Raw genomic sequence first — 27,913 nt, forward strand, 5'->3', positions numbered from 1 at the left:
TGACGCTGATGGGGTATGAAGGGAAATGGAGAAAATTTGGAAGTGTTGCTCTGTGTGTTTGTGTTTCCTTAAATTAAAGTGTGACACGTTTGCTTAAAATAGAATTTTATATTCTGTTTATCAAGGCTATTATAACTTCATGGTAGATGATCCTAAAACTGAAACTGGTATTAAATATTGTTTTGTGGAATAACCAGATTTATCTCTTAACAAAATTGTCATAATGTCACACAAGTTGTTTTGGTATAAAAAGCATCTTTTACAATATGTTTGAGTCATTTGTCTCTAGTAGACCTGAAATTTATTACTCAGAGGAGAAGCATGCATTTACAGTATATTCTTAGCTACTCCTTTCTGTCACTCAGCTGTCAAGTCCTATGGAATCTAAAATAGAACCTGACCAATGGGAGACAGTCTCCACACTGTTTACGGGATGATTCGGATGTGGACAGTTTTATCATGCGCTGCAGCGTCTGTGTTGCAGTGTTGAGGCGGCAGGATGCAGAGTGCTCTTCAAGTTTTCCAGTGGAGTCCCTGAAAGGGACAGCTTTGAAAGATAGCTTCTAAAGAATAAGAAATAGGAGGAGTTACAGTACCTGATTTGGGGCTGCTCTTCATCAAGTGCTGCACAACAAGGAAGATAATTTTCAAGCGGTATGAAGGCGGAGAAGGATCCTGAAGACGAAGAAAATATCGCTAGAGATCCAAGCTAAGTGTAGCACAGCATGAAGACTGTAGAACAGGAAGAGCTGTAAAGAGAGGGACGGACTCACTTGTCAGGAGTTGGTCTGAGAGCTTGCTTTGTGAGCTACAGAGATTTGTAACTTAATGCGAAGTGGTTTGCTGTTAGCAACAAGAGACTAAATCCTGTCTATGATGAACTGTTGGTTTTCTTGTGCTCCGAAGAACAGAGTAGGTATCCCTGTAGTCCAGTGTAACAAAAGATTCTGGATTGGGCTTTCTGAACTGTATTCTTTTAAAATGTGTTACTGTTTTATTAATTTTGGTTTCTATGTCTTATTGTATTCCTTCTGATTTATTTGATTAGCAGATTGGGGTTAGTGATGGAAAATAAATGTTCTTGTTTCTTTTTCTGGGTTTAAAAAGCACATAATAGAATCTTAATAATTGAGCAGTATTTCTGTTAACTGACAGTAGAGCAAAATGGAAAACAGTGCTTGATGGAGTAGAACTGAAAATCACATGATAATGAGACTTTAATCATGTTTAGTTATCTTTTAAAAAGTCTTACTTTTGGATTTTATAATTTTTTAGTGTTTTAAATAGCTCCTTTCCCCACCAGTGAATTTACTTGGAAATAAAGTTGAGGTGGTTTTAACTGCAAGGATAAACTAATCAATTTAGAGCAAGTATTTGTGTGCTAAACGTGACTTAATCTCTTAGGTATTTGAAAACACAAAGTCTCGTAAGCCTACGTCTGCTACCACTCCCCACTTTAGAGTCAGTGAACTGTTTTGTTTTAAAGCTGAAGAAAGGGGATGCCTAAAATGTAGTTTAGACTTTGAGCCAATAAGGAGGGCTAGTCTCTATTTATAGTTGATATTTTGAACTTTAGAAGTTAGAAGGAAGTGGGTTCACTCCACATGTGACTAATTTAGAGACAGCAGTTCTGAAGTCTGTGTAGGTACTTGAACCAGATCCCATTGAAATGTTATGTTTCAGGAGTGAGTTAAAATTTTAATGTCTTTATCTTTTTTTTAATTTCAGTTTTCATATTTTTTCACTTCAAGTATTTAATGAATGCATTGCTGATTTAGCTTTAAAATTGGTGATTTTTTTGGTTGGGAAGGGATAGTAGATATAAAATAATTATACTGATCAAACATTTAGAGGATATACTTCATATAAGTGATTCATTTTTTCCCCCAGAGGATTGTTATTGTATTTGTGGGCATAGGAATTGCTTTGTAAATTAAGTGAAAAACGTGTACATATCTTTTTTTATTCTAGAAATAATACTGACTTAGCATAGAATTTAGCAATAAGTTTATAGTGTTCTAAAAGGCTAAAACCTTACTTGTTTAAATAATGTATATTTTCGTTCTGGGTTCTACATTTCTGCTTTCTAAGAAAAGATCCAAGTTATTGGCTTCAGAATGTTGTGAATATATTTTCTCCAATCAAAACTGAAGATAACTTTGATATAATTAAAATGTATATCACGTAATACATCCTTTTATTTGAAACATTGTCTTTGATCTTCCTTTTAAATACATATGCACTGAGTTTTTGTTAAAATAGAAAATCTTTTTACCAAAACCAAAAATGTTGACTGTAAAAAAAACACATTCTGAAAGTCACCTGTAATCCTATCTCAGAATTTTTAAATAGTTAATACTCGTCTTTTTTTAGTTTTTTTCTATGTAGAAGTTTCTCTTTATTCTAGTATTTAAGCATAATGAATTGCTTTCTCTATTGAGTGTGTGTAATTTGCCTCCATAAATACATTTCCAACTGTACCTTTTAAACAAGTTGGGGGCAGGTCTTAAAACGTGTACAGAATTCCACTGCATCTAGGGGTCTTGTGAGATATGTAACCAGAACCAAATCTGAAAGTATGAGTTAGAGAATAGGAAAAGCACACTGATTTTGGATGTCATGAGAAGTCATGGTTGGGCTTGCCACTTAAGTCATTTAATGACCCTGGAGCCATAACTTTTCTCGTCTGTTAAATGAGGATGATAATTTTAGTTTACTAGGGTTCTTTTAGTAATTCATGCCTGGCACAGGGTAGGTGTTCAGCAATTATTAATTTCCTTTCTTTGCTCTGAGGCAAAGAAAACAGAGCAGAGAACATGAGAGATATGGTCTTTCTCAAAAGTATACTTTAAAATCTTTCTTGTATATCATGTGTTTTGGAAAGGTTCTTTTCGTGAAGTTAGCGCAGCAGGGAGAGGAAATTTGGGATGTGGTTGGAAATCAAGTGATGCATCATGCAGTGCTGCTTTCCCTTCGCCTTGCCTTCCTTCTTTAGAAAGTCTTACTGATATAGTAGATATAGTATGCCATGTTTACTTTTTTTTCCTTTTTGTAGCATGCAGCAGATTGGAACAAATATGATGACCGATTGATGAAAGCAGCAGAAAGGGGAGATGTAGAAAAAGTGTCCTCAATTCTTGCTAAAAAGGGAGTCAGTCCAGGCAAACTAGATGTGGAAGGCAGATCTGCGTAAGTATTACTGATACTAGCCTACGAGGGATTGGGTAGACGCTTGGGATACAAATGAAATGGTTATCAACTTTTTAATTTAAGAAGTCTTCTTCAAAACCCACATTATAAAATCTCTCACACTTAACTTTCAAACACTATAGACTAATAAATCTCAGTTTGAAAGATTTTCAAGCTAGAGAGAGAATGCTAAAAAATACTGCCCAGTCTTTTAGGCCCTATGGCAAACCACAATCTGGGTTATTTGGTGCATTTTCATTTATAAGCTTTTTCACATTCCTTATCGTATTTGATCCTCTCAGAGGTCCTCTAAAAGTAATAGGAGAAAGTTTATAGAGTAAACTTGGCCTAATCTCATGAAAAGTCACAAAGCTGGGACGTGAACCTGTTTTCTGTCTTGGAAGAATTCTGTAAGTTACACTGTCTTTTCCTCTCAGCTTCCCAATCCATTTTTATATTTGAGTTATTAATTTTTTTTTTTTTAAAGATTTTATTTTTTCCTTTTTCTCCCCAAAGCCCCCCGGTACATAGTTGTGTATTCTTCGTTGTGGGTTCCTCTAGTTGTGGCATGTGGGACGCTTCCTCAGCGTGGTCTGACGAGCAGTGCCATGTCCGCGCCCAGGATTCGAACCGACGAAACACTGGGCCGCCTGCAGCGGAGAGCGCGAACTTAACCACTCGGCCACGGGGCCAGCCCCATTTGAGTTATTAATTTAAATGAGAACCTCTAGAACAGAAAGGGAGGCAGAATAAGTAGTATGGCTTAGGGAGACACAGGTAGCAATCCTGCCCTTTTGTTTTTGTCACTGAGGAGGACTCCTGGCTTTGTTTATATGCTTATCTTTTTTCCCTCCCCTCCCCAGTCTTCATCACTTCCCGTCCTGTTGGGGTGGGAAGCAATGGGAGCTAAAGGGTAGATCTAGGTTCTGTCACTGCCCTCTATGAATATAGCAGCAAAACCTTATCTGGGAAACCTTCTAGAGGTACAGGTGAAGTCTCGTTTCTTCAAATTCCTCTCAGTCTGATACTTGCATGAGTTTATTTAGAATATTATACAGTAACTGGAAACCAGATACTGAATCTAGCAATGAATATTAAGAAGTGAATGGTTAATGTTTGATGTCGGTCACTGCCTTAGAATGCTTAGATATTTAAGTATAGTAAAAATAGCAAAGCGTGACTTAAAAATTAAGTAATTTTTAAGAGCAATACAGTGTGAAAAGTTCCACTTTTTTTATACTGTTTCAATTTTATCAAGTAGCCAATTTGATGGCTATAGAAATCTTGGTGATTTTGAGTCCTGTTCCTATTTTTGGTAAATTTTAAGCTATTTATAGAGTTCACAGTGTAAATAGTAAAAATGTAATATCTAAAAGTGACTTTGTTTTTCATTTTTCTTTTTTTCCAAATGCCAAAATGTTAAAAGATGAAGGGAATCTATGGGATGAAACTCTTCAGTGAAACCTATTTCTTCAGTTTTGCCCACGCATGCTTTGAATGAATGGTTGCTTGAGTTTTTGTTCTGATTTTTTTCATCTAAGGTTTAGTGTTGAGTGAAATTATTTGTATTAATGGTCAGAGTTATAAAAATCATGTGTAATTTGATGAACTATGAACTTTAGTTTGTGAAATATTTGAATGGTATTAGTTTTTTAGGTTTTCACTGTAGAAGGTAGAATTCTTTCTGGTATTCATAGGATAAAATATTTTCCTTTTGTTACTCACACATAAACTGTATTATTCCTTAATTAAAGCATTTTATATTTAGTCAGGTATAGGCCATGTTGTAAATATATTTTCTGTATTGCATGTTATTGTAAAAACAATTTTATTTTGAATGATTTTGTTTTTAGTTTTGAAAAGTAAGACCAAAGTAACATATGCTTCTTGACCTCAACTCAGTTTTGAAAATGAAATATTTGAAGCCCAGCCGTAGTCACTGCAAGGGTCTGTTTTCTTCCCATTCACCTCTCCCCTAGGATGCAGCCCCTTGCCAACACAAAATAAGGCAGATTCACCAAAGATCTCCACTGCCACCTGGAGAGGCGGGGATTCCAATTCCTGTCTCCCCATCCGCTCAGGCTGTCAAAAGTGCTCTTCCAGCCTCCCAGCTGTTTTCTCTGGAGTCAGCAAAGCCTCCTAGGCAAAAATGGCCTCAAATACTAAGCTTACCTTTCTGGGCCTGTCCTTCCCTGTATACTACCCTAGTAATTTTTCACTGTCTTTTAGCTCCCAGATGCCTTTAAGCACATCTTATTTTTTATTTTTTTTGGCGAGGAAGGTTGGCCCTGAGCTAACATCTGTGCCAATCTTCCTCTATTTCGTATGTGGGATGCCACCACAGCATGGCTTAATGACTGGTGTGTAGGTCTGCATCTGGGATCTGGACCTGTGAACCCAGGGCCCCTGAAGCAGAGCGCACAAACTTAACCACTACCCCACTGGGCCGGCCCCCGCATGTCTTATTTTTATGCAACTTTTCTAGTCATCCTCAGAGGTGGGGATTGTCCAAACTATCTGGATCTCCTGTTATGAAAGCAGAAGTATGTCTTGTTTAAAAAAAGAAAACTTAAAAGTTGACTTTTTACAAAAGACTATTTCTATAAAACAGCTTTTCCAATTTCCTTTACAACTCTTTGCATACATTTTAGTGATTGATATATCTTCTTTCTGAAGCACATCTACTGTTTATAGCACCCCCAGCATTAATAATGCATCATAGATTTGTTGTGATTTCTGCCCTTTGGTACATTATCAGTATAATGTTGATTGATTTTGAAGAAAGAAGTCTTGCAAATTTTGTGACCTAGGAGATGAAAATAAGCAAATGAAAAAATATCTTCAAGATTCTTGGGAAGCTAAAAACCTTTGCTTGAAGAAAATTGCCATTCCTCAAAAGGTTCTAACTATGCATTGCATGGTATAACTCCCTACTTCGTTGTTGCAGAGAGATTAATTGATACCCTCAGTCTTATAGCAATTTAATTCTACTACAAGAAGAATGTGTGTGACTCTTAAGAACACTATATTCCTTTTATCAGAAACATTTCTTTCTCTCTAATTCAAATCATACACGAGCCTGCTTTACTTAGTAGTGCTTGGTCTCTAGTTTGCATTTATATTTGTCATAATACTAATAGAGACACATGACTGAGTGTTATAATATCTGGAAGTGAATTTGCAAGCTGTCTCCAGATTTGCCTCTAAGCATTCTGTTATTTAAATATTTGAGGGCCCATCATCTGTCTGGTACTGTAATTGTTTCTGGGGATGTAACAGGAAACACAACGGACAAAAATCCCTGTTTTCATTGAGTTTATAGTTGAGTAGGAAGAGATTAATAGACTATAAAGAAAATAACTCTTGAATTTATATATTAGAATATGTATAGTTCTGTATAGAATAATAACAGCAGAGATGGGAGAACTAGGAGTACTAAGGTTTCAGGGAATGGGAAAATGTAAAATTTTTAAATGTTGAAGGCAGGGAAGATCCTGCTGAGGGTGTAATACAGTGTGTGCCTGTATCTGGGCACCTTGCCGAGCACTTGCGCATCCTTTATCTTCTGGCATCTTCACCGTGGTTATTGTAGTACTTGTTTAGGGCCTCAGTTCTATTTCAGCCTGAGTTCTACATCTTTTGCCAACAAGTCCTACTGTATTTACTTATCAGTTTGGATTTGGTAGAGTATAGTCAATGTCAGTTCTTACTGCACACAAAATATTTGTTGACTAATGAAGTGTTAGGTGATCAAAGAAACAATGGGACATTTTATGTTGTATCTTGAATACGTGATGGCCTAAAGTTAGATTTGTAAGCAGGCTTTACTTGCCTTATGAGGAAACTTGTTCAATTGTGCTTGTCTGTGTGAAACTTCAACCAGTCACACAGGTCTTTGAGCAAAAGGAAGAATTAGATGGTAGTCCTTGGTACTTTTGGGGAAGAAGACTATGCCAGTTCTTTTATGGCTTTTAAGTGTAGCTTAGCTTGTTGTTTTGAAGGCTTTTCTATTTCAAGTTTAATTTGATCATTTTAAAGAGAAGAGATAAGTGTTTTGATCTGTCTTTGGCCTTAACATTCTCCTGTAACTTTATTTGTTTTGGCAGTTTCAGTATATTTGAAACTAAGCAAAATAATCTGATAGGCATTTTTTAGTGCGTTTATTAAGCTCCAAACACCAGTGCCTTTGTTATAAGTAATAAACTATAGAAGTTAATGGTATTATAGTATACATTTTTGTTGTTAAAGCTATTGAACATTGGAGTAGTCCGTTGATTCTAAGGAGGTATTTCTAGAAAGTAGAAAGTATTTCTAGAAATTTATAACCCCCTTATAAATTCGGGTTAAGATGAATTTTTCAGTAATATGGGATAGGTTTTTTTTTATCTTCTATGAAATGTATAGATGTTCTAATGCAGTCTTTAAAATGTGTGTGCATGCGTGTGTGTGTGTGTGTTGAATAAAAGGTGACGTTAATATAACTTTTAAGTTGACCTTTGATAGTTTCCATGACATAGCAAATATTTTCTTTTTGTTTTAGCCTTCATGTTGTGGCCTCAAAGGGGAATCTGGAGTGTTTGAATGCCATCCTTGTGCATGGAGTTGATATTACAACCAGTGACACTGCAGGTATGTGTGCCTCCATAGTCAATTACAAAACAGGGAAGACAAGCATTGTCCATTGCGAATGTTCTTAATCAGACCTAAATGTGATTGACAAAGAGAAGTCCTTAATTTTCTGTTTTTAATTAGTCAAGAAAAGGTTTACTTCTGAGGCATCTTTGTCGGGGAGAGGGCAAGTACAGGGAATTTAGGAGAAAGGATTACTAAACTGATGAACAGTTGGAGACCCGAAGTCTAGTGCCAGTCTTGGTAGTGTTACAGGATCCTAAATCTCAGATTTTGAGGAACCGTTAGGGGCCGTTTAGTTTATACTCATACATTCAGTATATGACTCCTCACTGTTGTGAGCATTTGGAATTTGGTTGGACTTTTCTTCTGATGGAGAACCAACTGCCTCAGAACAATAACATTATCACCAATAATGATGATAACAAGAATAGCTGACACTTATATAAAGTCTATGTAGCTACTCTGCTAAGCACTTGACATGTACCAACTCATTTTATCCTCACATCAACCCAATGAGACTTGAGGCACTGAGCATCAAGCAGCTCGTCGTGCAGGGTCCTTCGGTGGATGGATCACGGTCAGAGTCTGTGTTCTTAACCATTATGCCTCATGAGGAAACCTGTTCTGTGTTTAGTTAGCTATATTTGTAAAAAATGCTTTCTTGTAGACAGTTTAAGTCTGTCTCTTACTGGGTCTCCTGCTTAAACTTATCGTATCTGTCTATCTTTTAAAATCTTCCAGCGTAAGTTTGCACAGCGCCAGATAGACTTTTAAGTATCTGAATGAAGCTATTGCTTTTCTTCAAGGAACATGTTAGTTTTCCATTCTTCAGTTAATCATTCTCAGTTCTCTGAGACTCTTGACAACTATTTCTCTGTAGTTCTACTTTGTTATTCAATTAAATATGGGAGTTGATGTCAAGCAGAGAATTTTCTTAACAACTTTAATGTTTCGTTCTATGACTCCAAGTGTGGACAAATAAATACGTTACTGTTAACCAGCATTGTGTTTAGAAATGGAAGAGAGAAGGAGAGGGGGAGAGAGAGAGATCACAACTGAGTTAGTAAGGAAAATCTTTGCCTAAAGATACCTCAGATTCTTAATTGAAGACTAAACTCACTGTATCTGCCACCTTTGAACCAACAAGAAACTGTTTATTACTTATAAATATGCTTTCCATTGATGCAGAGGAATATTTATTTTTGGAAATTTTGGGCTAACCATACCTCTTCAGAACTCTGAAGACTTTATTTATTATGCTAATTCCAATTCAAACTAGTGTCTTTCTTGTTTTTGTCTGTGTTCATTCTGCTATGGACATTTTTGCCTAGTGGCCAATCTAGTGACTTTTGCCCGCCCTCCTCCAGTGCAGACCAAGCTCAAATGCTTTCCGAAGCTCAGCAGACATCGTTTCATACGCTGCGTTCTGACATACCCTGCTTAACTCTTTTTGGTTTTGGTTTTTGCTGTTGTTTAGTCATATTTTTATTTGATTTGTTTTATTATGTTTGTCCTTAGAGTTGTCCTTTCCTAAGGACAAGGACCTTGTCTCATTTACTGTTGTATTGTTTGTTATAATCCAGATGTAAATAGTTGATAAAAATTTGTTTAGAAAAACTTTGTGTTTTATCTTAACTCCTTTATTTGCTAGCAATACGAAAGTGTGTTGAAAATAACCAGATTTCTAGTTATTGCAGTTTTGAGGTATTTGTGACCCAGGTCACAATGCACCTTTGGTGTAATTGATCAAGGTATGTGTTAGGTGTGATGTTCTGTTAATTTTTTGCTGTCCTATCTCAAGTGGCTGGAGTTGGTATTTCCTTAGCCCTGACATTTTTATGTGACCAAGTTTCTGTGGCATTTTATTGAACACCAGGGACTGTCACCACTGTGCCTATCCCCACCATCCCACGCCATACTCTCCTACTTGTCATGTGAATGCCAGTTAATATAGTCACTTTTCACAGTGTGAAATGTCTCTAGGAAACTTGTCCATTAATAGTAGCAAATTGAAATTTGAAATCATCACATCTGACTTATTTGTAATCGGATGATCGATGATTAGGAGTGGTTGAATATGTTGTATCTGTACATGTTTAAAAATCTGGATTCACTGCTTTTTATTCTAGAACCTGGTTAGTCAGCTACAGAGAAGCAATCAGACACAGGAAAAATTATTCACTTATCTAAACTCATATAAAATTGAATGATAATTGAAAGTCAATTTATTCATTCATCCAGGATGAACAGAACGTAAATTACTTCTTTTCTAGCAGAAAGATCTACTTGTGAAGTCAAGTTATGTTGTAAGAAGTTTGTGAATTTAGAGGGAAATTAAGAACATTTAAGATTAGAAACTAGAATAGCCTGATGAAGCCCTTCTATTTTCACCATCCAAGAGCGATGTATGTGTAAAGAAATACAATTAGGAGGAATAGTGTTTGGAGGTAGAATGTTCTCTTCAAATTTACCTTTTTTCAATATTCAGCGTTCACCTTTCAGATTATCTGGTAACTTCTTCCCTGCTCCTCTTGCCTGTAATTTCCTTTAAATTTGCAGATTTTAATACACATTTTATTTGAACAAGTTGTCTGATTTTCAGAGACAAGATCTCTTAATGAACTTTGAATTTTAGTTGAAGCATAAAAATTAGTAAGGAAATACCCTTTCTTTGACATACATCTCTTAACTTCCTCCCTTTTTGTATCCACACTGCCTTTTTGGAAATGTTATGTGAAGTCTAGGTATTTTTCTCTCCTTCCTTTCCTTGTTCTCTTTTTGTCTTTCTCTTTCTCTCTCTCCCTCCCTCCTTTCTTTCCTAGGCCAATATTTAATTATTTATTCTGTCTCAAGCACTGTTCTAGGTATTGGCGATACACTGGTGAATAAGGCAAAGTTCTTGCTCTTTATGGGTTTTCATGTTTAATTTTTCTTCCCACCTTCATTGTTTTGGTGTGTATATCTCTTATTAAAATTTGAAACTGGGTGAAACATTTTAGAAACTGAAGGCATGCTTACAAATTAAGTATTCTGTCAACTTATTTTGGAAAAATGAGTCATATTTCTATGGAAAATTCACATGTGAAGAAAATAACCCTTATCATATATTTTTAAATATTTTTTTTATAGGGAGAAATGCTCTTCACCTGGCTGCAAAGTATGGACATGCATTGTGTCTACAAAAACTTCTACAGGTAGTAAAAGTGGTTAATACTTGGGCTTTATTATTTTGACTGCAAACAGTAGATGTGTTTTTAATGTGTTTTTGGAATTTGAGATCAAAGAAAATAGTAGGCTAACTTTGCCTCTTAGCTTGCATAATATTTTTTCCATCGTTTGTGAAAGAATGTGAACAATAAAGAGCAGAAACTCTGAGGGAAGTGAATTGCATAACTCAGTGTATTAAAAATAAATAACAAAGACTTGACCTTCCTGTTGGCATTAGCTGGAGATTGGAATTTTCTGTTGTCCAATATATGACTTAAGATAAAGTGGTAACAGCATAGGATCCATATATTTCTATATAAACGTCAATAACTTAGCCTACATAATAGTAACACTGTTAGTTAAACTTGTAATCAGGCAACCACAAAATTCTATGAACTAGTGGGCTGAATTAAGTTTTCAGATAGAGGATGTATTTTTTGCCATGAAGTTTCACAGCGGAACTCTTTTGTTTTTTCTGATTCAATTGTTCAAGTTTTAACTCTTGCTGGAAAAAAAACCCCCAAACAATAGCATAGTTTCTATATCTCATTCTATTGTAATGTACCATATGTTTTCCTGTTTAGTGAAGTACTGTTAAAGTTACGGTATAATGTTATGATATTTGTTTCATGTCAAAATATTTAGTGGCTTGTCTAGTAGTCTTTAGAGTTTCTGATAAATGGAATATTTTAAGATTAGATAACAGCTGTTATTTGAGTTTTGATATTTAATTTTAAAATAAAACTCTCCTAGACTACTAAGTTTTTATGTTTTAACAGTACAATTGTCCCACTGAACATGTAGACCTGCAGGGAAGGACCGCACTTCACGATGCAGGTGAGCCAAGGTTTCACTGGGCCATCAACAAGTCTTTGTTAAAATGACTAGGCATTTAAATGAGTTTCAGAGTTTTAACATGCATGTATTTGTATAATTCATGGAGAAACAATATTATGAAGTTTTTGTTTACTTGAATTTGAAATTTATTAGACTGTACAGCTTAAAGATTCATTCGGCCATTATTTACAGGCCAGTTTACTAGATACTGAAAGTCCAAAGATAAATAAACCACAGTTCTGTTCTCAAGGAGCTCTGAGCACTGTGTGTGTGTGTGTTTGGGAACTGGTAGGAGAAATAGGAAGGAAGACGACATTTCTCTTCCTTAAAGGCTACATTTACCTTGTTAACATGTCTGAACCTCATTTTCCTCATTTGCAGAATGAAATTAATAATACTACTGCAGTGAGTGGTTATAACTGACTCATAAATAGTGCCTGACATTTAATCATTTCTTAATTAATGGTGGTGGTGGTTGCCTTGATTTGGAGGTGTCAGTGCCGAATTTCATATCATTGTAATGTGCTCTATTTTTAAAAAGATTTATACTAGTAATTTCACAGATTTTATTAATCATACTTGTGTTTGGAAATTTATCTACATTATTCTTTAGATATCATAAAGAAAATACTTACAAAAAAGTTAGATATTTAAGTATTTTTGGAATGTAACATAGTCTGACCTCTGGCCTGCCTCTTCTAAGTCTGAAATTTCTACAGTCTACTAGAAGTCCAAAGGAAAGAAAAAGAACCTACCCTCTCTTTTCATGTATGTGGACTATCTGCAGTAGATTATAGTGATCTGTGTTAAAAATGTATTATACTTCAAATTTCCTTCAAAATTTTATATCTTGATTTTCTTTCAGTTTTTTTGTTTTTACATCTTATGTGTTTTACTATGGTTTAATCTCTCACACAATGGATTTTTTCTTTTCTTTTTATGAAGAGTGGTATAATTTACAAAGCATTTTTACATACATTATCATTTGAGTCTCACGATGACCCCTGTGAGTTTCTATAGTCTTATTTTCTATTTTATTTATTTACTTATTTATTTATTTTTTGAGGAAGATTAGCCCTGAGCTAACTGCTGCCAATCCTCCTCTTTTTTGCCGAGGAAGACAGGCCCTGAGCTAACATCCACGCTCATCTTCCTCTACTGTATATGTGGGACGCCTACCACAGCATGGCTTTTGCCAAGCGGTGCCAAATCTGCACCCAGGATCCGACTGGTGAACCCTGGGCCTCCGAAGCAGAACATGCTCACTTAACTGCTGTGCCACAAGGCCGGCCCCTCTATTTTCTATTTTATGATAATTTTGTATTGTTACCTAAAATAAGTAAAAACATAGTTAAATAAAAACATAATAGATTCATATACCTGTCAAGCTTGTATAGTTATGGAATTATCAAAACAAATTTACAATTGAAATACAGTTCATTTTTGTACTGCTAATTTATTGTTCTTGATGGAATTTTAAAAATGATTTTGCTGCTTGCCGAAGTATGAATATATGTCACATGATATTTCTGTTCTCCTACCATGTTTTCCTAGTTGCTTTTTTTAATTAGTCAAATCTTCTTAGTAATCACTTTAAAAATATTATTTTTTAGTTTTTTATTATGGAAAATTTCAAACATACATAAAGTTAGAGAGAATATTATATTAAAACACCTTATACCCTTTACCCAGCTTAGACAGTTGTCAACATCTAACCAATCTTTACTCATACCACCACTCATTATTTTCCCACTCCACTGATATTTTAAATCAAATACAAGACATCGTATAATTTTATCCATAAACAATTCAATTTATATCTCTAAAAGATAAGGATTCTATTTTGTAACCGAAGTGTACTACCATTATCACACCTAATGCATCTGAAAATGTTTTCAGTATCGTCTAGTCAATGTTCAGTTTTCCCCGGTTGGTTTTACTTTTATTTTTTATGCTTTACTGAAGTATAATTGTTATACAAAAAATTGCACATTGTTTACAATATGGTATTGTGCAATTTTAAAAAATATTGAGGATAGATCTCATGTTAAGTATTCTCACCAAAAAGAAAAACCGACCAAAAGCAACACACACACGTACACACAAAAGAACACAAGAAAACTTTTGGAGGTGACACATATGTTTAGCACTTTGATTGTGATGATGATATCATGATGTATGCATATGTCCAAACTCATGAAAATGTATACATTAAATATGTGTAAGTTTTTGTATACTATAGGTTTTATTATCCCTGTATTTAAAACTGGTACAACTTAGTCAATTGAAATCTTAAAATTTATTCAGTAGATGTACAGATGAAGTTAGAATGAAAACCAAGTTGATGTAATAAAAGAACTCCAATAACAGCTGCTTATAAAAAAATTGTTGAGTGGTATAGGTTGGCATGTGACTTGAGGTCATTCGAGAACTGAATTCTTTCCATCTTGTTCTACTTTCCTCTCTTACCTTCCTCAGCTGTATGGTTGAAGCAGGGTGGCAATCATATTCATGTTCCAGCTGGCAGGAAGGGGAAAGAGAGCATGGAGGAACACATGCCCAAACTCTAAGGCCCAGGTTTGGAAGTGATAGATAGCTCTCTGGTCTTATTGCATTGACAAGAGCAAAGTCAATTGGTTCTGTTTATCTACAAGGGGGGCCCAGAAATATTATCTCTAGGTGACTAGTCATGGCCCAGCTGCTCCACTGTAGAGGCAGGGGAAAACAGATTTTGGTAACAAATTGCATTTTCTGCCACAGTCCAATCCTCTGGCCTTCCAGATATTCCCACAGCCCCTACTTCCCACACATGAACCCTTTATTCCCTCCCCAAAGGGGAGGATACACAGCCAATTCAGTTCCTGAAGCTACCTTAAAGTCTGGGATTTCTGGGTGATGTGCAGTTTTCTCTTTTTGGCTCTGATGTGGCCCTTCATGGTCCAGCAATCTGTAAACTCAAAGAGAAGAGATCTGCTCCTCACAATATATAGAGATGGAACAAGAATGGGATAAGTGAAATAAAGACTTACTTTCAGAAAAGGGAGAATCAGGAAACCCAGGAGTCACTGGTCAGTAGCAGGTATCAAATGCTGCTGAGCAAAACTTGCAAAGGCTTCCTGCTGAGGTCTTGGAGTAAATTTCACGATTAGCTCCTCTGGATGCTGCCCTGGTTCTGTTTTCTGGGAAAAATCCCTTGTCCATTGTCCTCTGTGGGCCCAAGCTCTGCCTTTTGGGAGATTCTTCCTTGTCCGTTTTCCTCCAAGGTCACAGATAAATTGGATGTTTGAGGGTATGCCCTCTGTAGAGGCAGCTTAAGGGCAGGAACAATTAGGAGTTTTAGCTGACTGCGCTTTTGGGGTCTTGAGTAGTGCAGTTCCCTCCGAACCTTGGTAGATTTCTGGTCTGTTTGTTGCCAGCCACTGCCATATGTCAGGAACCATCTCCAAGGTTATTTTCTGGACATAAAGTTCTTAACCTTCTTTTATTTCTAGACTCATGATTCTCTACCTCATTTTAATGCTGCTACCTCAAAGCCATCTGAAATAATAGTCTTGGATGGGAATATAATATCCTCAATCTGATCTTTATTCCAGGACTGAATCTTTTTCTTTCTTTTTTCCTTATTGGGAGGTCTTTGAGAAAAGGTTTGTATCTTGCTGTTTAATATAGAGAAACAATTGGCTTCTCCACACCTGCGAGGTCCCAAATGTCTAGACACTCTCTTTTCCCTTCCATCTCTGTTCATAAATTGGCTAATTCTTGCTTGACCTCATCTCTTTCTTATAATACCTTACAAAAGCAGTAAGTAGCTGCCAGTATGCACTAAAACTTTGGCTCTTCCCTATTGCTCCAAAGTCACGTGGTATACCTCCTAAATCATCACAGGTGATAGCTCTATCCAATGGTTTGCCACCGCATTAGAAAAATCATAAAGTTTCTAGCCTGAAATATGTTTATTCACCACTTAGAACCCAACCACTAAACCAGTACCATATAATGTAGGTATTTGTTATAGCAGTACCTGACTCCTGATAGCAATTTTTGTCTTAGGGATAGGCTAGGCTGCCGTGACAAACACTATAAAATAATGTTGGCTTTAAAAAACCCACAGAATTTCTTTCTTTCATATCACAGTCCTAATGTTCAGATTGGCTTGTGTCTCTGCTCCATATGGTCGTTCAGGGATCCAGATTTCTTCCATTTTGCAGTTCTACCAGCGCCTAGGGTGCTGTCTTCGTCTTTAAGGCTGAAGCTGATAGCAGACACCTGTTTTTCTGCTAATAGGAAGGGGAAGATTATGGAGGAGTGTATAACCACTCTATTAAGCCCTAGACTCAGAAGGTAGTACGCATCACTCCTGTCAGGTTCCATTGGCATGATCTAACCCACATGGGTCATGCCTACATGCAAGGGAGACTCGGAACTGTGGTCTCTAGGTGAGCCACTATGTGCCCAGCACAACTTTATTACCATGGAAGAAAGGGCGATTGGAGTTGGGTGAGCAGCTAGTACTCTCCATCATAGCACCTTTAATACTTACGTTACTTTTCAATATATTACAACTCTGGAATTTATTATGCTTTACATTTTTTCATTCTTATTTTTATCGGGCCTCAATGGTTGTTAATTTTACAATTCCTGAATTAATGTATTCAGTTTGTTTATCATCTTTTTAGGATTGATTATGTATTTTATATAAAGGATTGGCTGAATTAAAGACGTAAGAAATGAAAATTAATTTTCTTATGTATGTTTGGTTTTATTCTATTGAATTTTAACAAAAGAATTTTAACAAAAAAGAAAAAAGCTGACTTTGTCAGTACTTTTTGTGCTAGTAAACTAGTGTCAACTCATAGGGCTTTAAAAAAAACTCATGGGGGGTGTAAACACAATCCTATTTTATGAATTTCACAATAATTTTTTTCCTAATACAAATATGAACTCTAGTGTTAGAGAAGAAGAATTGTGTGATTTTATAATATAATTTTTAGCAAAATGACCCTGCTTTGGATCATTAAAGGCAGACATTAAAATCTCTGCTTTTAAAAGGAAATATGAATTGTATGAGTCATATTTTATTTACTGTGGCTCTTCTATTAAAAAATGATTATTGGGGCCGGCCCGGCAGCCTAGTGGGTAAGTTTGCACACTCCCTTTTGGTTGCCCGGGGTTCACAGGTTTGTATCCCGGGCACAGACCTACACACCACTTGTCAAGTCATGCTGTGGTGGCGTCCCACATATAAAATAGAGGAAGATTGACACAGATGTTCGCTCAGTGACAATCTTCCTCAAGCAAAAAGAGTAAGATTGGCAACAGTTGTTAGCTCAGGGCCAATCTTCCTCACCAAAAAAAAAAAGAGACTCTGATTCTTTTTTTTTTTTTAAAGATTGGCACCTGAGCTAACACCTGTTGTGAATCTTCTTTTTTTTTTTCTACTTTTTCTCCCCAAATCCCCCCAGTACATAGTTGTATATTTTAGTTGTGGGTCCTTCTAGTTGTGGCATGTGGGATGCCACCTCAGTGTGGCCTGACGAGTGGTGCCATGTCTGTGCCCAGGATCCGAACCAGCGAAACCCCAGGCTGCTGAAGTAGAGCACGCAAACTTAACCACTCCACCACGGGGCCAGCCCCAAGGGTCTGATTCTTGAAAAAAAAAAAAACGCTTCAAGGATCAAGTCACTTATAGCCATGTTTAGAAATATACTGCAAATGGAAGATTCATGATTTTATTATCTGTGTTTACCTTTAGAATAGCAGTATATTCTTCTGTAAGGATGACAATATTCCTTGGTCCTAATTGTACAAAACTTATAAAATGATCTTGTCTAATCCATTTTCAGATAGAAAATTGATGCTTATAATGCTAAACTGAGAGTAAAGGATGTGATGCTTGGTAGTTTAGAAATTGAAGAATGCATGCCTTATATGGACCTAGCAAAACACCACGTGTCTTACCGACAGATGTTCACCATTTATCACTTTCCTTTGTTCCTTAAGCTATGGCAGACTGTCCTTCTAGCATACAGCTGCTTTGTGACCATGGGGCCTTGGTGAATGCCAAAGATGTAGTAAGTCAGTTTATGTTTATTCTCATTTCAATTCATGTATTCTAACTTTGATATTTTGGGACATTTGTTGTCTTAATGCTGTTTCATTTTTCTTGTCGCTTAGGATGGGCGGACACCACTTGTTCTGGCTACTCAAATGTGTAGGCCAACAATCTGTCAACTGCTGATAGATAGAGGGGCGGATATTAACTCCAGAGACAAACAAAACAGGTAATTCTTTTATCACGGCTCCCCAGACCCAGCTGGATGCACAGTGATTCTGAAACTCTGCCTTTGTGACTTGGCCTTTCCAACCCCTTTGGTCCTCCTCTTCCTTGGAATTATACCCATTTCTTATTTTCCTTCGGAGTCTACTGCAGAAGGAAGGAGGGGGAAGATGACAGGGTAAGTGGAATACAAGCAGTGATTAAGGCCTGTGTTTGGGTCAAAAACCTGAAGAAAGAGGAATTATATCCCAGTTATTTTAAGCTTTAAAAAAGTCTTTAGTGAAGTGGGCTCAAATAAGATGTAAGAGAGAAGAATAAAAAATGACATCTGCAGTCTGCTTCCTCATTAGTGATTCTTTTAGAAGAAGGCGCTTCTTGGTGTCCTGGAGGTTGGCATGTTTCAGCAGAGATGTTCTGAAGGTGTTTTCTCTCATACTGCGCCTGGGCACACCACCACTTCCTTCTGAGAAACTGAGGACATCTCTGTACCCCAAGATTCCCTTAGTTTATTTTACTTCTGTATTTGATGTTATTTTACTTGGAATACACCAATGATTTCTATCTGTAATTCTCCCTTTCCCCTTCTCGAGATCTATTCTAAGAAGGGGGTCTCTGAAAGAAGATTTCTGAAATATTTTCTTGGGTCTTTCTCAAGGTCTCTTATTCTTCCATCTTTTCTTTTAGAACTGCTCTCATGCTAGGCTGCGAGTATGGTTGCAAAGATGCAGTAGAAATCTTAATTAAAAATGGTGCTGATGTAAGCTTGCTGGATGCCCTTGGTCATGATAGTTCTTACTATGCAAGAATTGGTGACAATCTGGACATTCTTACCTTGTTGAAGACTGCATCGGAAAATACCAACAAAGGTACCAGCATTTTTCTGTAACTAGAAAAGTCCAGGTTAACAAAGAGCAGCTTTTAAAGAGTTAGGTGGTAGAGCTAAAATTTACAAGAATCAAAACATTTCTTACTAATTAACAGTATTGGTTTGCCTCCCTCTATACCATGGCTTTGCGTATTCACATTGTAAGTCACTTGTTTTGAGGCAGTGTCTGTTGCATATATTGTCTAGTTTATCCAGTAAACTCTGCTATACTGTGGAGTCATTTAAGAACTGAGGAGAGGGGCCAGCCTGGTGGTGCAGCAGTTAAATTTGCACGTTTGGCTTCTTGGTGGCCCGGGGTTTGCTGATTCGGATCCCTGGTGCGGACATGGCACCGCTTGGCACACCATGCTGTGGTAGGTGTCCCACGTATAAAGTAGAGGAAGATGGGCATGGATGTTAGCTCAGGGCCAGTCTTCCTCAGCAAAAAGAGGAGGATTCGTAGTAGTTAGCTCAGGTCTAATCTTCCTCAAAAAAAAAAAAAGAACTGAGGAGAAAGAGTCAAATCAAGTGTTTTACTAATATATATATATATATTTTTTTTTGTGAGGAGGTGTAAAGGTCTTAAGCTCTTTTATACTTACAAAGTTTTAAAGAGTCATTATTTAAATGTGTATATAAAATATTCAACCAATATTTATTGACTACCTGTGCCAAGTATTTTTCTCTGTTAAAGAAAAATTGGGAAATACAGAAAAGCACAACAAATAAAATTAGTCACTCATCCTACCACTTGAGGAACTTCTGTTCACATTTTGAGGACTATCCTTCCAGTCTTTTCCGTTTGTGTAAAATTGAGGTCACTTTAGTGAGCTGTAGGTTACTTTTTGTGTAATATATTTTGAAGTCTTTTCCCTCATAAGTAAATATGTTTTTCTACAGTATGATTTTTATTGATGCATAAAATTGCATCTATTTAATTTAAGCAATTTTCTATAGGTGTCATTGAAGTTGTTTACAGTTTTTACTAATATTAATAACAATTTAGTGACTGTCCTTATGCATAAATATTTTAGCATGTTTTTATTATAACCTTAGGATTATTTCCTAGACATTGAATCATGGGGTTCCAGGATATGTACACTTCTTTAAGCTCATGATCTATATTGACATATTGCCTTCCAATTTAGGAGTGTTTCAAATTTTACATTTTTTACCTGTCTCTCTTCCCTAGTATTGACTGTTACCTACCTGGATGTTGTTATAGCAAAAAAACACCTTGCCAACTTGATAGGCAAAAATGATATTTCACTTTTGTTTTAACTGTGAAGTTCCTTTAAAGGAAACTTTAAAATGTATTTCTTTAATATTAACTCGGTTGTGTAGTTAGGGAATGCGTATCTACCCAAGTTAACCTGCTGTTTCACTGTCCTTCTTTCTCCTCTCTTTCTCTCTTTCAATATTCAGGGAAAGAACTTTGGAAGAAAGGACCATCTTTACAACAGGTAGATCTTAATTTTAATTTTAAAAAATTATATGTATTGTGCAATATAAGTGCTTACTCAGACTGGTTAATGATTGTACATAACTGTTTTGGGTTTAAATGCATGCTGTTCTCTCGCCTCAGTTCATCATGCCCTTGGAGAAGCTGGGTATTAAGATCCTGAGGCTTGCTCTGGGTGCTGTCTCTCAGCTTGAGACAGTGGATCTTATTAGAATGAATGTATCCAATGGGAAATAAATAGCCTGCTGATTGCTGGCCTTAAACATCCAGCCCTGCGAAGTATGAGATAGCACACCTCGCTGAGACTCTTAGAAGATGAGTTTCAGCCTGGCAGATTGTAGATAGTTTTCACCTGTCCTCCCTTAATAACAGAGCCAAATATTTACTGTTATTGGAAAATTACAGTGCAATAAGAAATGAAGAAAACAGAATTCAAAACTGATTATATATTGTCATTTCAATACCACTGTTAACATTTTGATTTCTTTTCATCTTTTTTTGCTGTGTATTTAATTAATGAAGACTTCACTTAAAAAAAACCTGCAATACATGAAATAATTCCTACCTTGCACTAATTTTATTATCAAATCACTGTTTAACCCTGGTTTTGTGTCCCCGTCTCAGTAAATGTCTTGTCATTTCCCCTAATCTCTTCGAGTGAAGTAAGAGGGGTTGGTTTACTGCACTCTCACCGTCTGCTCAAAAGCTAGTATGGGCAGCTCTCCTCTTCTGCTGGCAGTTCCCTTCCAGGCTTTCAGCTTTTCTCTAATGAGAGGAACCTGGGCACTTCCAAACCCTGAAGAGAAAGTAATCAGGTACCTTGGAGCAATTCTGATCATCATTCTGCATCATTCCTCTACCTCTCACCTGAATCTGAAAGCTTTATTAAAGCATGTTTTTGTTTTTAATCCATCACAATTAAGTAGTAGGTTCATGCATGGGTCTTGTCTACTGTCACTTTTCTTTTCCATCTGGAGCAACTGTTTCAACCCTCTCTCCCATTCCTCAGGTAACCTAAGTAGGGGTATAGTGAAATGTGCACTGTTATGACCGTACCAGCTGTCTCACCCAGAATCCGAGAAAATGATTCCTGGATATACAGATATTGAGAATAAGGAATTACTGAATATTGATATGGGAATGGTATTCTGCTTAGTGCTCTAGGAGTTATCTAAATGAATTTGGGGAGTTAATATTCTGCTAGGAACAGCAAAACTCATTTGTTTCCATTAATTATTGAATACATTTAAAACTGTGTGCTGTAAATAGGATTTGTTCTTGTACTAAGGAACATATAATCCCTGTTATCAAGAAGATTACTGTATAGATGAAAAAATAAGACCGAGTTGTTTGCTTAACAGATGTCTGTAGAGCACGTACTGTCTGCCAGTTACTGTTCTTAGTGCTGGGATATCACGGTATTCAAAGTCCCTGCCCTCAGGGAGCTCCAGCCTAGGGAGAGAGATGAGCAGTAAGCAAAGTAGTATCATAGCAGATACTTCGAAGAAAAGTGGAACAGGATTAGCGGATGAAGAAGGAGAGCACAGGAAGCTGTTTTAGATTGTGTGGTCAGGAAGGGGCTCTCTCAGGAAGTGACATTTGAGCAGAGGTCTGAAGGAAGTGAGGAGGGAGCTGTGTGGCTCTGTGGGAGAAGCCCCACGGGCGGAGGGTCGGGCAAGTACCAAGTCCCTGACGAGGGAGCATGTTCAGCACATCTATGGGGTAGTAGAAGGCCAGAGTGGCAGGAGTGACATGCACATGACCTAGCTGAAGGGAAGAGATGAGCAAGGTAACTAGGTGCCAGATTATGAAGGACCCTCTGAAGGGAAGCCAGGGGGTAAAAGTGGTACAATAAGGGGCTGGCCCGGTGGTGCAGCGGTTAAGTGCGCACGTTCTGCTTTGGCAGCCGGAGGTTCGCTGGTTCGGATCCCAGGTGTGGACATAGCACTGCTTGGGAAGCCATGCTGTGGTAGGCATCCCACATATACAGCAGAAGAAGATGGGCACGGATATTAGCTCAGGACCAGTCTTCCTCAGCAAAAAAAAAGAAGAGGATTGGCATCAGATGTTAGCTCAGGGCTAATCGTCCTCAAAAAAAAAAATTGGTACAATGAGGCTGGTCAGATTCCACGTGAACAGTCCTTTGGTAGAAAGAATGAGGCTAGAAATGTAGTTTGGGCAAATTGTGGGTACAGGATATCTTCTTAATGGGACTTTCTCCCCCTAATTCTAAATCCAAACTCACTAGAATGATAGTTTAAACACTTGATTAAACAAACTCCACAAATAATACAGAACATAAAAAAATTATCTTGGAGAATTAAAGCATTAGCTTTTTTTTTTTCTTAAGTTCTTAGAAAGGAGGAAAGAAATAGCTTTCTAAATTATTTTGTAGATTTAAAGGTCAACTCGGGCAAAAAAAGGTTATTTTCTCTCTTGTTTAATAATTGTTTTGTGTTTTTATTAAAGCAAATCTCTAAGCTTGAATAAGGGTTCAAAGCAGTGAGTGTACAAAAACAAGATGTACCCAACTAGGTCATTTAGAGATCTTTTATAAAGCTCTGGTCAGAGGATTTTCTGTCTCTGTCTTACCACACCCCTTGATATTTTATTTCATCAGTACTCAAAGAAATAAATAATTTTCATATTTTCTTTCAACATTAATGTAACTTGCCCTCCTCCTTTTTTTAAAGACTAAATTCTTCCTTTGGGAATGGTTGATAATGCTTACGGCACAAGTTTAGTTTTGTGTCTAGTACAAATTCTCCTTTTTAAAATTTTGTGACTCTAGCTAAAATAAATCCTTAACAATAAGGATTTTAAATTTTATTTTTTAGTATTTTAAAATAAATTATACTTGATTTATTTGAAACCTATATCCTTAAAGATGCTTTCCATTTGGAGTTCTCAGTGGAAACACTGCCACCTTGTGTTATGACAGCAAAATTTAATGTTGGGTAAGCTGAAAATCACCACTTGGATATATTGCTTATTGAGGAAAATGTGGTCTATATTCTCATTCTTGCTAACCTGTGTTTTCTTATGTTTTACCAAAGCGAAATTTGACACACATGCTAGATGAAGTAAATATGAAGCCAAATCAGAGGGAGCATCAAAACATTCAGGTAAAAAGAAAACAAAATTTGGTATCTTCCTTTGCAGAGAATTCCAGTGTTGTTTGTAGTGGGGTAGGGGAGAAGACAGGGAGCGAAAATGTGGGGGAAGGAGGGGCAGCTGGTTCTGTTTTGTAATTCAATTTTCTTGCCCAATCCTTTCCAAAAGAAGTGACTCTTGATATGAATGTTTGGGTCAGTATTATCTTACAGAAAGTATTGTTTTACTATATATTAGGAAGCAAATAATTTAACAACTTTATGTAACTTTTTGTTGATTTAAATATATGTGTTTTGGGTCATAAATCTCTATTCATGTTGGAAAATTATTATAGTGATAAAAATGATTATTAATGTAAATAAAATAAAAGCCCAACTTTTTCTTAAATTATTTTTTATTTTGATTAAGAAAAATAATTTTGTTAACCACACAGCACTTTTTACCTTTTATGTTTGTCAAAATGTTCGAAAAATAATTATTATATGGATTATGTTGGAGGAAGATCCCGTAATTAAATGGTTTATTTTATGACTCAAATACCATTAGAATATAAATTGAATATGTTTTCCATGTGATAAAACAGAAGCATTTTCTTTGGGTCTTCATAGTTTACTATGTACTGTTAAGAAAGTGATGCTAGCCTTAGATCGGAGCCTTAAGTACTTTATCAGAGCACTGAAATGATGATTAGTTTAAGAAAAGCGTGCGAATAGACTCATAAACTTGAGAGGTGTTAAGCAAAAGTTAAAATGGCATATTCTTCTTCTATTTTCTATTTCCAGATGATGGTTTTATTTTTTATTAGAATCATGATGGTTTGCTGTCTTGTATATATTTGTATTCATTAGATACCACAGGACCATAATGTTCTATATTATTTCTGGTCTATAGATTTTTAAATCATTTGAATGTCATTGAAATTATTGCATCTTTGTACTTAAAGCTGTTTTTTATAGGTATATATCTGTAGATGAGAGCGAACTGCTTTTAAAAATCTCTTCTGTAAGAATTGCTCTTTTAAGGTTGGTGTAGTCCCTGTTATCTTTACTATTTAAGGATCTGGAGATTGAAAATGAAGATTTGAAAGAGAGGTTGAGAAAAATTCAGCAAGAACAGAGAATATTATTGGATAAAGTCAATGGTTTACAACTGCAGCTGAATGAGGTAAATAATCTACATAATACAAAAAACTCCAAACTGTTTTACTCCCAGTCATCATCATCGATAACAAATTGTTAATGCTCGCCTATCACGTGAAGTCATGGTGCTGGGTGCTAACAGAGGTAAAATCAGGTCATGGCCCTTGGGGAAAGTTGTATCTTACTAGGACCTTTACATGAAATCTTTAATGTCGAATCCAAGAACAGAGAATACTGTAGATGTGTGGTAACAACAAAGGACTGAACTGGAGCTGGTGCTATGGGATTGGAGAGGAAGGAGGAGACAGAAGATGTGAGGAGGAAGAGCAAGTAGGAGTTGACAACTGAGGGCTTCTCAGAAGAATCAAAAGTGCTTCTGAACCTGGTTGGTGAGAAGAAGGGATGACAATTCAGACAAGAGAACTGGGAGTACATAGACATTTTCTTCTCCTATCCTTGTCCCCATTCTTAAAGACATGTGCCTGTCTTTTCAAAAGATATTTGCCAAGCTCCTGCCTTTTAAAACAAACTTTCAAGACTGAAAATACATTTCTTCTTTTTAAATTTAGGAAGTAATGGTTGCTGATGATCTGGAAAGTGAGGTAGGATGATAAATTTTTCTTTAAAGCTGTAAAATGTAAATTGAAAGTGATATTGCAGAAGGTGTGTAAGTCCTGAATTGAGATGGAGACCAGGATTCTATTTCTGGTTATTGCTCAAAGGGAAAAACAAAACCTACATGTGAATGTAAAAGTATGTTTTGAGTATAGTGGCATGGGTTATTGTAGGCATTTTGTTATTGCCTCTGAATGTCTCATTTTCTGTGAAACTTTTCATAAAAAGATGTAAAATTCAAAACATTATAAAGTAAATATCTGAAGATGATTTAAAACAAACAATAAAAATTTGAATTTTTTGTAATTTTTTTGTATATATTGTATATTTCATTAGTGTATTTGTAGAATTTTCAACTCTACTAATAGATAAAAATCCACCAGCTTAGATAATTCATTAACTGCAGTCCTCAAAGTAATTCTAATCACATTTTCTAAAACACATTTCTAACCCAATTTCAAGCACGGAGTGACTTTGCTCTTTCTTTCTTTCTTTCCATTTCAGAAAGAAAAGCTGAAGTCCCTTTTGGCAGCTAAAGAAAAGCAACATGAAGAAAGCCTAAGAACTATTGAGGCTCTGAAAAATAGATTTAAATATTTTGAGGTATACAAAGCTTAAATTATCTCCTGTAACTCATAATAGGCAATAGTTAGGGGCTTGGACGCAGAGTTGAATTTGAATTATCACTCTCTTCTTTATAGTGTGACCTCGGGCAGTTTATTTAAAGTCTCTGAGTGTGTTGCTGCTTTGACAGAATTGGGGTGGTTGTCCCTTTCTCCACGGAGTTGTTGTAAAGGTTAAACGAGATAATTGAAATTGACTAGCATATGATTGACATTTAGTTCAATTCTGCTTTCTCTTCCCCAGCTTTCATCTTTGTTCATCTTTACCTTTTCAAAACTTGATGCTTTTATCTGTAAATTTTCAATGATTATGATGGTGATATAGAAATGAATAGTGGTATTTCCAGGATTATCTCAGAAAGGATTTTGTGCCTATCTGGATTAGTTAGAACACTTCGTTTAGTGAGAGTAGTGTGTCAATAAGGCCCAGATCGTATACTCTTCTTTGGTTGGGTCAGTTAGCTCTTAGTCTTTCCAAGACAGTGGATTTTTTTAACTTTTTATTGAAATACAATATATGTTAAAAAGTACACGTTAAAGCATATAAGTTGAAGAATTTTCACAAATCGAACACACCCAGATCAAGAATCAGAACATTACTAGTACCCAGAAGCCTCCTCATGTTTGCTTCCTGTCACTACCCACACTCCCTGCATCAAGGGTGACCATTTTCCTGACTTCTAACTGTGTAGATTTGTTTGAAAGGCCATAATACATATTTATAAATGTTGTTCATCACTGAGGGGTCACTGAAGAGGGTGCTGTTTCAATATGAATCTTTTATCTTTATTAGGGAATATAACTCCAAAGTACCTAATGAAAGTAATTTTTTTCTTTTATAAATAAAAAAATTTGTGGTCAGCTATGAAAAAGAATGTCAAGACATGGATGAATCTCACAGACAATGTTGTGTGAAAGAAATCAGACACAAAGAGTAGCTAATGCATGATTCCATTTTTATAAAGTTTAGAGTCAGACAAAACTAATCTATGGTGATAGAGGAGAGAATAGAGGCCACCTTTGGGGAGGGATTACTGACTAGGATGGGGCATGAAGAAGCTTCTGAGGGTGCTGGAAATGTTCTATATCTTGATCTTGGTTGTGATAATACAAGGTGTACGTCTGCAAAAATTCATTGTACTGTACACTTAACAAGGTGCTTTATTGCAGGTGAGTTATGCCTTGATACATTTTTAAAAAAGAAAAAAGTGTGTTTGAATTTGTGTGACTGAATTCTGAAGATTATTCAGAAACAGCTTTATAAGCTAAAGAATAATCTGGTATAGTGCCTTCTATCTTTTTCACATTTGACTCTTTTTTAAGGCTGATAATGAAACTAGTAATAGCTAACATTTTCATAGTACCAGCCGTGTACCAGAAACTGCTCTGTACACTTTACGTGCATTTAATAAACATATCAACTCCATATGGCAGGTTTTATTATTATCTGCATTTATAAGTGAAGAGACTGAGGCACAGAGCATTTACCTGTGAGGGTTTTTATAAATATTAAGCGAAAGAGCCGGAACTTGAACCCAGGCTCTCTGGCTCCTTTGTGCTCTGTACTACAATACTAGTTTTACACTCAGAATGACTTGAATGAGAAAATCTAGAGGCGTATGTGGGCCCTTTGAAGCACTCATCAAAGTTTGACACCTATAATTGGGTACTAAGAGTCTAAGAGTAGACTCTCATGTCAAGAATAAGATATTTTTCAGTAGCTTTAGACAGAGTTAGAGTCAAGTCTGTAACTTTCAATGAGGTTATAATAAACTATAGGAAAGTAACTTTATTGTTATTCTACATAATTCTTTTTATTTAAAGTAATATATATTTATTTCAGAAAGATTAGAGAATATAATTAAACTAAAAGCAGAAAATAAGTACAACTATATTCCCAGCTCTCCTAGCACCTGACTCACGTCTTCCCGACCTTTCTTTGTGCGTAACTTG

The 27,913-nt window shown here is 36.1% G+C and overlaps 1 protein-coding gene across 3 annotated transcripts in view; it reads left to right on the plus strand.

The window, feature by feature from the left end:
• The window catches only part of UACA (uveal autoantigen with coiled-coil domains and ankyrin repeats), an 83,024-nt gene that overhangs the window by 40,357 nt on the left and 14,754 nt on the right, over positions 1-27,913 (plus strand). The window contains exons 1-13 of one of the 3 annotated variants that reach the window (XM_014848219.3): positions 399-912; positions 3,056-3,189; positions 7,730-7,818; positions 10,951-11,015; positions 11,808-11,865; positions 17,866-17,936; positions 18,040-18,146; positions 18,827-19,008; positions 20,433-20,470; positions 23,526-23,594; positions 24,640-24,747; positions 25,292-25,324; positions 25,842-25,940. In XM_014848219.3, coding sequence (XP_014703705.1) covers positions 874-912; positions 3,056-3,189; positions 7,730-7,818; positions 10,951-11,015; positions 11,808-11,865; positions 17,866-17,936; positions 18,040-18,146; positions 18,827-19,008; positions 20,433-20,470; positions 23,526-23,594; positions 24,640-24,747; positions 25,292-25,324; positions 25,842-25,940 — 1,092 coding nt within the window. In that variant the 5' untranslated portion in view covers positions 399-873. Of the gene's footprint in view, positions 1-398; positions 913-3,055; positions 3,190-7,729; positions 7,819-10,950; positions 11,016-11,807; positions 11,866-17,865; positions 17,937-18,039; positions 18,147-18,826; positions 19,009-20,432; positions 20,471-23,525; positions 23,595-24,639; positions 24,748-25,291; positions 25,325-25,841; positions 25,941-27,913 lie in introns of those variants that run through there. The other 2 variants (XM_014848218.3, XM_070499007.1) reach the window with 2 other exon arrangements.

Source organism: Equus asinus, chromosome 2, assembly GCF_041296235.1.
Source record: "Equus asinus isolate D_3611 breed Donkey chromosome 2, EquAss-T2T_v2, whole genome shotgun sequence".
In the NCBI taxonomy this organism is placed as follows: Eukaryota; Metazoa; Chordata; class Mammalia; order Perissodactyla; family Equidae; genus Equus; species Equus asinus.